We start from the raw sequence: 10,500 nt of genomic DNA on the forward strand, positions 1-10,500 counted from the left end.
TCACAAATATCAAAATTTATTTCTTGAACAATTAATTATGCTAATTTATGCATGAATTTAAAAAATGGCTGTAAATCTGTAATCAAAGGTCCAAAACTGCTAACGTTTGGTTTAGGTACTCTATGTAGGATTCTTATTGAATGAACAATGAAAAAATGGAGGTATCAAAATGTTTTTCTTATGTATTTTATTGTTTTTCTCAAATATCTCATGTATTTCGATGTTTTTGACTTTTTATTGTTTTTTCCCGATGGAAATCATCGATGACATTATTTGGATCATAAAGAACATGAAATTAATTGATTTTGATAAGTAAGAGTAAAAACAATGATCGATACATATATGAATTTTGATCAGAGACACATTAGGAAAGGTTTTGGGGCAAAAGTTTGCTATAGTTATTCTCAGCTGAGAGAGCACGCTGCCTGCACACACAGAACGCGAAGGCGCACGCTTTGCATTATTCATGAGCCTACAAGGTCTGCCGCGCACGTAGTGCCCACAGCAATGATACGGACTGGTCCATTGTCGAATATGGGTAAAATGCTGCAGAAACATAAGGGCAGTCATAAACATAGCGCTATATGGGTCAAACCTATATTGACAGCATGAATTACATGCTTTTTCATGAAATTGTTAAACAATGTTTACGTCATCTGCTTTCTAACTGGCCACATACTCCAACACACACACACACACGCACATTAAAGCAAACACTGAGGTATCAATCGTATCATAATAATATATTGCTAACAGTCGCTTTCTCATCTGTGGGGCAACTTGAACAGTAAATCAATAGTAAAACCTAAGTATACTCTAAAAGATGCACAAATAGAAACTGAAAGCTGATGTAGTGCATGTAGATTCACAATCATGCTGGAATGTTGATGACCACTGCAAGTTCCATTAGCGGCACTGCGCTGCACTGTGCTTCATGCTCCACTCGCGGTTACCGGGGCACGTTCACCCCCATTACACAATGGTGCACTCTGCGTATATTTATGTGCTTGCGGAGAAAGATGTGATTATCGAACATCATCGAAGAAGAAAATTCCTGTTTTCTACATCTTCTCAGCAACATATAAAGTCATAACTGGTACAGTAGGTGGTCAGTTAATACAAGGGTTCACCGCTTACTTCTAGAAATGAGAAATACATATCCAATTTACGTTATAACTCACGGTATATGAAATCATAACTCGTCCATCAAATGCAGCCACGAATAAATAGTGACGTTATGTTTCATATGATAATGATCTCCTCTGTGTCGGTGATTGTGATTGGATTGAGGATGGGACCTTCTCAGTTTTTTGCCAATTCCGACAAGACATACCATCCAATAACAATGAGTTTGACATCATATGATAGAAAATTTTTCGGCGCGTAATATGGTAGAAGACCCAGCTTCATATGCCATTCGGTTGCGGAGATACAGCCTTTCAAATAGGAAGGCACACTGCATCACACGGCGAATACTTCAGGAAGTGTGTACAATCCTATGGGGCAGTTATTCTGTAAAGTGAAACCACAAAGCTGTATTTGAGCAGCCAGTCCGACGTTATTAGAAGTCAATTTCTTTTCTAATTTTAGTATTCTATAGAAAAATGTCCTAAGACTAGAAAACCGCTAGCCCCAAGTTCACGGACATTACTTACTTTGATATTTCTCCATTAATGAGAGTATGTAGGGTTTTGCTCGTGTGTCTCCATAGGCTATAACACAGGGTGCGCGCGCGCGTGTTCTGTGCCTATTATTATACACAACCTTTCCTAATGAATTTGCATTGGATTTGTACATGAAATCACGTTTTTGAGCAATTTCGGGTCCGACATGCACTTACAAAATAATGCGCAGAACCGCGTACCCGGGCGCCGCGAATTTGGTCTAAAAATTAAATTACACTGAACAAGATTGATGACGTATAGGAGGTACACATATTTCAGAAATAGAGCAGCGTAATTCCATTACAATGCCTGCGAGTTCACCTGTGTAGAATATACCCGTGATATTATGCATGCCTTTTGTTCTGCTTCCTTGAGCTCCCAACTCATTCATTCTTATGGTGAGGCTGCCATGTCATCATGGTTCATTCCAGTCTGTTCTAAATTTTGAAAATATTCTTATCTTCATCCCAATTATCGTATTCCATTCTAAAACTCTGTCTTTAGTATTTAAGTAATTTATAGTTGTTCATTTGTAAAAATCTGAGAATCATCCAGAGGTCTCCTTTAAGGCACCCCTTCCCATTTTAGATAGTCTAACAGCAAAACATCAAGAATATTATGATCTAGATGATTCAGTTACCAAAGCATGTGGTATCTTTTTACGCTAATCATTCAATCGCATCTTCATCGTACCATGAGAATGGCACACAAAATACCCACATCCACAGCTTACCATGTTGTCACTGAATCCAATTTTGATTGATTGAAAGCAGCAACATCATTAGAACATATCAGTGAAAGTTTCAGGAAAATTGAACAATCGATGCAAAAGTTTTGAATTTTTAAAGTTTTCGTGTTGGAACTACTGGATGAGGAGACTACAGTAGGCTGGATATAGGTTTCCACAGCATGGGTGCGTCCACTGATGCGACCACTGATGCGACTTCTAATTACACAGTGTACTCCTCTCGCAAACTAAAAAAAAAAAAATGGACACAAAATGGCTACCCTACATTACGATACAATTTAGAGAGCTAAGTACAAACTCAGTACACCTAGAAACATTCATTTCCAAAGGTCGTGGTATTTTTATAACCTTAATAACATTTAAAAATTATAGTCGTAGCTTTTTATCGATTAAGGGGATTATTTTGAAGATAAAGGTTTGTACATGCAAACTACTAGTATATGCCAAATTCAAACCTCCATGCAACACAACCTATAGGCCTACTGAATGCTAGTACAAAATTGTATTTACCATCTTCTGGACTTTTCTCGATCTACATTATGCTAATCACCATCATGCCTATAGGATGTTTTACGAACCGGTAATCGATATTTGTAAAAATTGATTCAGCTGTTGTCTCCATTTCTTGAATTATAGTTTATGATACACTTAGTCGCCTATGAGTCTTTACATAAATCTCAGAATTGATATACAGAGTCGCTCATAATTTATTTAGTTTGGGATCTGATCGACATAGGACTTACTTTCACTCTTTCAACTCCATTTCTTAAAGTCTCTCGTACGGACGGAAAGTCTTCAAAGATTTCCATAATAAATGATGACTCGGCAGGAACCCTGGTCTACATAGAACGCTCGGAAGGTCAGTTTGCATTGCAGTAATTAGCTGAATGTGCTAAATTAGAAATTGTTCCCGTAGGAAGGAAGGGTTTCAATAATTTGTTACCTTCGTGCAGTTTACTTGAATACCCGTATCTAACACACACTCACACACACTTTTTTTTTAAAAGTCATTATGCAAAAATAGTGCGCGGTACCATCTATGGACTATTTTAGCTCATATTCAAATGATACTTTTTAGACCCTTTTTTTGCATACAATTAGAGTTCAGTGTCCTGCTCAGTCGAGTTCGTTGGTCCTGGCATACTGCCTTCTGCGAAGGTTTCAACTTCTTCGTCGCATTGGTCGCGGAGCGGCGGAAAGGAGTACAAGTCACTATACAACTGGCTAATTGTATGTATTTAGGTAATGGTCTGGAACCATGCAGGCCTTGGGACCAGACTATGCAAATAGTCTGGAAATCAGACTATGCACATGGTCTGGAAATCAGACTATGCACATGGTCTGGAAATCAGACTATGCACATGGTCTGGAAATCAGACTGCCCTGCGTGCGCTTCTATACTCTTTGCTATGCACGCACGTACACTCGTGCAGCTTATACAGTGTATAGGTCAGGTGCTTTTGTTATGTCTTGTAAACTAACTTTTGACCCACTCGACCGGTGTAAAAATCTCTGCTGTGTGTGCGTGTGTGTGTTGTGTGTGTGTACCAAAGAGTTTCCGCTCTTTAGTGTGTACATCAACAAGCTGCAGCTGTGGTTTGCATACGGCCGGATTGAGGGACCGCGCATCATTTGAATCACCGATAAACGTACTGTACTCGAGTTTTATGATTCAAACCACAGGCACCCTAAGTGGCGTGTGTCGGGCGTCCGCTCTCCGCTCAGCGTTCGGCCCGGGTTAGCAGCCAACTGATTGCATGGAGACATTTGTTTTTTGTTTTTTCACTATTTCTTTCTCGTCGTTATTAATGACTCACTCAAGGACACTGACTGTTCTCCTTTTAAAGACACTTTGAAGCCAGGTAATGCATAGTGAAAGCTGGAAGGATGGCGCAAGAAGGTAAAAGCGGAGATATGAACAGCACATCTAGATCGGAAGTTGAGGTAAGTGTGGTAATGGTGGAGGGTGTGATTTCGAGTGTGACGGTGAAAGAACCATCTGAGGCTTTGCCTGCGCCTGTGGCCGCGGCGCAAGCTGAGCCTGTGGTCCGTACAGAGCATGGTCCTATTACGAGGCACCACCACATGTACAAAACGCGGGCGGGGTGTTCTATGGCTACGTGTGATAAGCTGGGAATACGAAGAAAGGTTCTGCAGCGTGCAGTGACGGCAATCCTAGACAAGACACCGATCGTATGGACCAAGTTGAGTGGTGTGTATCTTACAAATGGTGTTGTTTTGGAGTTGCGCACGTGGGTGAAACGGTGGTATTATTATCATGCGACCATGACGGGTGATCTCATTCTAGCACTGTTTGATGTGGAGATTCATGAGACAGATATGCCAGGACTTCGGAGGAAGGTTGAGAGACTGGTTGAAGAGGATCGAAGGTTGAAGAAAAATAAGAGAGCAAGTGGTGTGGAGATGTTGAGGGTGTTCTTGGAAACCCCTTTTCAGTGGAAAGGTAGAAGAAGTGAAAGGGAAGTCAGAGATGAAGAAAGAGAAGAGGGAGAGGGGGAGCAGGAAGGAAGGGAAATTGAAGAGTTGGAAGTGATGGAAAGAGAAGAGGAAGAAGGAGAGAATGAAGGACAGGAGGAGGAGAGAAGGGACACCAGAGATGAAGGAAGAACAGAAATGAGAGGAAAGAGAAAAAGGGGGACAAGAGAGGGGCAATCGCAAGATGGGAGAAGAGAGGAAGATAGAAAAAGAAGAACTAGAAGGGAGGGAGGAGGAGGGGCAAGCATATCGGTGGAGGGTGTGATTTCGAGTGTGACGGTGAGAGAACCATCTGAGGCTTTGCCTGCGCCTGTGGCCGCGGCGCAAGCTGAGCCCGTGGTCCGTACAGAGCAAGGTCCTATTACGAGGCACCACCACATGTACAAAACGCGGGCGGGGTGTTCTATGGCTACGTGTGATAAGCTGGGAATACGAATAGATGTTCTGCAGCGTGCAGTGACGGTAATCCTAGACAACACACCGATGGAATGGACCAAGTTGAGTGGTGTGTATCTTACAAATGGTGTTGTTTTGGAGTTGTACAGGTGGGTGAAAACGCGTAAATATCGTGTGACCATGACGTGCGATCTCATTCCAGCGCTGTTTGATGTGGAGATTGATAAGACAGACATGCCAGGACTTCGGATGAAAGTCAGGAGGCTGGTTGTAGAGGATCGAAGGTTGAGTAAAACCAAGAGAGCAAGTGGTGTGGAGATGTTGAGGGTGTTCTTGGAAACCCCCTTTCAGTGGAAAGTACATAGAAGAAGTGAAAGGGGAGTGAGAGATGAAGAAAGAGAAGAGGGAGAGGGGGAGCAGGAAGGAAGGGAAACTGAAGAGTTGGAAGGGATGGAAAGAGAAGAGGAAGAAGGAGAGAATGAAGGAGAGGAGGAGAGGAGGGACACCAGAGATGAAGGAAGAACAAAAATGAGAGGAAAGAGAAAAAGGGGGACAGGAGAGGGGCAATCGCAAGATGGGAGAAGAGAGGAAGATAGAAAAAGAACTAGAAGGGAGGGAGGAGGAGGAGGGGCAAGCATATCGGAGCCAGAGGGTGTGCGGTTTGAAAATCCAAGGTTGCCAGACGACTTAGAGGGCGCTCCTCAGGCAATTCAAAGGTTGAGACGGGAACTTGATAATGTTAGATCAAAGTATAAGTCAAAAGTTAGCAGGTGCCGAAATTTGCAAACACTGCTAGAGAGTGTCGAGAGGAAGTTGGAGTTCCAAATGAATTTATCTGCCAAATTGATCGCTGATTGTAAGAAATCTGACAGGGACGTGCGTAAATATCGTCAGAGGAGCACGATAAGACAAAAGGAAGTCGATGTACTCAAGCAAAACCTTAAGGAACTTACGAAAAAACTAAGAAAATGTGACAATACAATTGAAAAAAATGAAAAGACAATTCCGGCAAGTACCACCACGGGAGAAACATCGGGCGATACCAGTGACAGTGATGCCGAGAGTGTGTGCGAGTACAAGGAGGCATTAGAAAAGTGTAAAGGGGAGTTGCAAGATGCTAGGATTACATTAATAAGTACGAAGAAAGAGCTAAAGAATGAAATCAAAACAAAGTTTGTGGAAGCAAAGAAATGTGAGCAAAAGTTAGAGGAAGCAAAGCAATTTGAGCAAGGAAGAGCAAAGCTTACGTCTATCATCAGTACACTGCGGAAAAAAATAAAACAAGGTCAAAGGCGTGAGAGATATAAGATACAAAACAAGGAAAAAATGAAAGAAAAGATGGCTCAAGAGAGGAAGGAACATTCTGCTAAAGTAGTCTCTTTGCGGACGGAAGTCAAGAAATTGAGAGAGGAATTAAAAGAGGCACAAAGTTTCATTGGACCTGATCCTGAAAAGGTACATGTTTCATTCAAACAGAAGGGAATATATAACAGTAATGTGAGGGGTGTCTACCAAGATTTGTTGACTAATCATGGAGTGAGTGCGCAAAACTGCGAGGGAGTCGTTAGGACTGTGTTAGGGGGTCTGACAGACATAAACATGAAGAAACTTCAACTCCCAAAGAAGACTACTGCAAAATCAATGTTCTATGAAGGACGAAAAATGACCCAAATACAAGTAGCAAGGGCTTTACAAGAGGAAGGCAATACAACACTATCAAGCGATGGCACAACTAAATTTGGGCAACATTATGCAGCATTTGATATTTACAAGGAGTCAGATGGGGGCAGCTCAAGTATGATGATTGGGATGAGAGAGAGTGTAGGTGGGACTGCCCAAACAACGCTGGACACACTTCTCGGACTCTTGCATGAAATAACTGACATGCCAGGATCAACTCAAACCGTAAACAAGATAATTGCAAATATCAAGAACACAATGAGTGATCGTCATGTAGCAGAAAAAAAGTTCAACAAACTCCTCAAAGACTACAGACAAGACCTTCTACCTGAGATAGTAGATGGATGGGGGGAAATGAACGATGCTGAAAAGGAACAGTTCTCATCTATGAACAATTTCTTCTGTGGGTTGCATTATTTAGTTGGATTGGGAGATTATGCAAGCAAGACCATTAAGGCGTGGGAGGAAATGATCTTTGGTAATGACAGAGTTGGAGCCGAGTCACTGGGTGGGATGCATGTTGAGAGAGGTGAGTGTGGGACTGTTCGGTTGGTGCGGACCGTTTGCAACTCAGTGCAGGATCGAGGATGTGCGAGGTCCGGAAAGCCTGTGGAATTCAGGACTTTCCTGAAGTCAAAGGGTATCGAACATGTTCCTCTTGCACCATTCAAGGGGAACAGGTTTAATATCCTGTTCCTCAATAGTGGTGGCGTCTTCTTCCTTCGATCGGAATTGAAGGAGTTCTGTGAAGAGCAGGTGGAAGATCATCTCAAAGCTGTCGGTGCTGACCTGCGCGTGAGCCAATACCTGGCGGCTGCGCGAGCGCTTGGTCTCATTGACAAGCTTGTGACAGCTCCTCTTTGGCGTGTCATCAACGAGTCGAGCCACATTGCCGAAATGAATCAACAATATGCCGACCTGCACACATGCTTCATTAGGTGGGCTGATGATGCCAGTCAGTTTATGCGCGGTGATGATGTGCTCTTCGAAGGGAAACACAACCCAGATGATCCAGTCTTTAAGTCTTTGGTGACCCCAAATGCAGAACTCGATCAAATGACGAAGCAGGTCCTTGAACTTGTCTTCCTTACTTTCTGCCAGGTCACCGAAAACATGTTGCAGGATCATCTGGGTTCTGGTAAGCACGCCAAGATGGGAGAAGAGCAAGTAAGGGCGACTCAGAGTGTGCCGAGAACAAATGTTGGTGTCGAGCGCGATTTCGGCATGTTGGACAGGTTGATTCATTTGAAGCCTTCTGCAAGTATGTTGGTGTACGAGAGCATCATCATGGGTGTGAAAAATAAGACAAGCGAATGGAGGAAAGGGCTCTCTGTGACTGACAGGGAAGAGTTGATGAAGTATGCACGAAGAAGTGTGAGGGCGCAGAAAGAGGAGTACGCGAAGCGAGCGAAGAATCTATGGGAAGAAAGAATCGAGAAGCGAAGAAGTATGCAGAAGGCCAAAGAACATGTGGTGACAAAGTGCGTGAAAAGTGAGAAGGTGTACGCTGATGCCGTGGCGAAGTGTGGAGGGATCTGGTTGTCGGAGCACGAGGTACATGAAAAGATGCGTGATGCGTGTGAGGAGGAGTGTGTGGAAATGCTTCAAGCTCAACTGGAAGCTAGGAGACATTTGTTCCAAGAGAAGAATGTGAATGGCAGGTTAAACTTGAGTGAAAAAGGCCGAAAGAAGGGTGTGAAAGAACTGAAAGAGAGTGTACTTCAAATCATACAGGAGGCTAACAAGAGGGGGAAGAGAGTTGAGGATGAAGAGGAGGATGACTATGCGCATGCTTGTGCCTCGGATGATAAGATTGAAGAGTACAAGAGTATGGTGGAGGAGAAGAGAAAGAAGACGCCTCAGAAGACAACTCAGAGTCGAAGGCAGAAGACAACTCAGAGTCCAGGAAAGAAGAAGCAACCGAAGGGTAATGTCACAAACGAGATCAAGTATGAGAACTTGGTTGGGAAAATTGTTGACCATTTAACTACTTTAGATAATGGAGATGAGGGATTGTACAGAGCAACAGTAATCAGCAGGTGTAGGAAAGGTCTAAGATTCATCTACGACAGGGAACCAGAGGCTACGTACGATTACACGAGGGCAGAAATTGAAGAGGATCTGCGCAATGGGGACTTAAAGTTAACTCAGCTTAGGATTGGAGACATCATCGGTAGGCACATAATGCATAGATTTGAGGTAGACAATGATGTAGTTTGGTGTAAGGGAGTCATTTCGTCAGCAACAGAAGGACAGGAGTGTCTTGTAACATATGAGGAGGTTGACGATGATGAAAACGAACTCGAAAGTTCATGGGAGGGGCCTCTGTTAGAGGAGTATGCAAACAATGATGTCAGATTCTTACAACCCGAGTAACCTGTAGCTTAGTGGTAAGATTTCTCGTATCTGGTTTAGGTGCTGCCTTCTGCACTATATCTTGCACACAGAGTTGTGTAACAGTTATGCCATTCTTGTTTAATAAAGCAAATAATAAGGTGACAAATTCAAATTGTGTTATGAATGATCATTGCGCAATGTCTTCTCAATTTCAGATGGGGTGTTGCCTTTTCTTCCAGCCGTCTTTTTTTTTTTTTTGCTTTTTTTTTGGTATTCACGTTTTGTAGCATCTACATTGTACCACCTTATAGCTCAGCTGATTCTTATTGAGTTTACTGAAACAATCCCATGTTTCTATACAGTCGACCTCGCATACAAACGGGTAAGTTGAATAATCGGCTATTCAAAGATCTTTTCAAGTCCTCAAATTCTCTTTATAATTATAATATTGATTTTAATCCCTCATAATAATTGCATAAAGTCAAATTTTCTCAAAGTCTATGGTATTTATTCAGTTCAAATAGATTTGATTAAGTCAAGATTGACTGTATAACCAGAAATTACAAATATCTGTCACCTCCTTCAGAATTGTCCCATGTATGTGCCCCCCCCCCCCCCCAAAAAAAAAATATATATATATATATATATATATATATATACACACATTTATTTAACATCAATGGCACCCTCCTCATTGTAAAATAGTAAATCAATCCAAATACATTCAGGATATAAAACTACTAAATTACCCACATCTTGGAGAAATCCCCATTCGATTTGTTTCAGTGGTCAAAGAGTTAATGCAGATATTTGTAGAGCATGTCAGGAATCCCTTCCCTCCAAGTTCTGTCCATTGTGTTCACACATTATACAGTTCCAAGAGCATCCAAGTGCTGAACTTGGAAGAATCAGACCCATGACATGCTGTACAAGGATCCACATTTCTCTTTGACTATACTTAACCAATATGAGGTTTTCTGTAAAATATACAACTGTAGGTTAGATGGTTTAATTTTCATCCCTCAAGAAAGCAGTAAGACAAATTTTATATTGGATGATACCATTTGATGCGATTTTTTTTTTTCTTATGGGGGGGGGGGGCATACTATATCGTACTTGAAGGCAGAACAGTGGCAGCATTTGGTAAACAGAGCTATATACACCATGTCCCAGAAAAAA

General features: G+C 42.1%; 1 protein-coding gene across 1 annotated transcript; it reads left to right on the plus strand.

Moving 5' to 3' along the window:
* The first annotated feature begins 4,299 nt into the window (after positions 1-4,299).
* On the plus strand, positions 4,300-10,287 carry LOC139725414 (uncharacterized). The gene is made up of 3 exons (XM_071636489.1): positions 4,300-5,087; positions 5,454-5,661; positions 6,166-10,287. Exons 1-3 carry the CDS (start codon positions 4,300-4,302, stop codon positions 9,358-9,360), a joined length of 4,191 nt encoding a protein of 1,396 aa, XP_071492590.1. The 3' UTR covers positions 9,361-10,287.
* The last annotated feature ends 213 nt before the right edge of the window (positions 10,288-10,500 follow it).

The sequence above is a fragment of the Diadema antillarum genome, unplaced genomic scaffold (assembly GCF_040938485.1).
Source record: "Diadema antillarum isolate AM-2024a unplaced genomic scaffold, OU_Dant_1.0 seq00000040_RagTag, whole genome shotgun sequence".
NCBI classification, from domain to species: Eukaryota; Metazoa; Echinodermata; class Echinoidea; order Diadematoida; family Diadematidae; genus Diadema; species Diadema antillarum.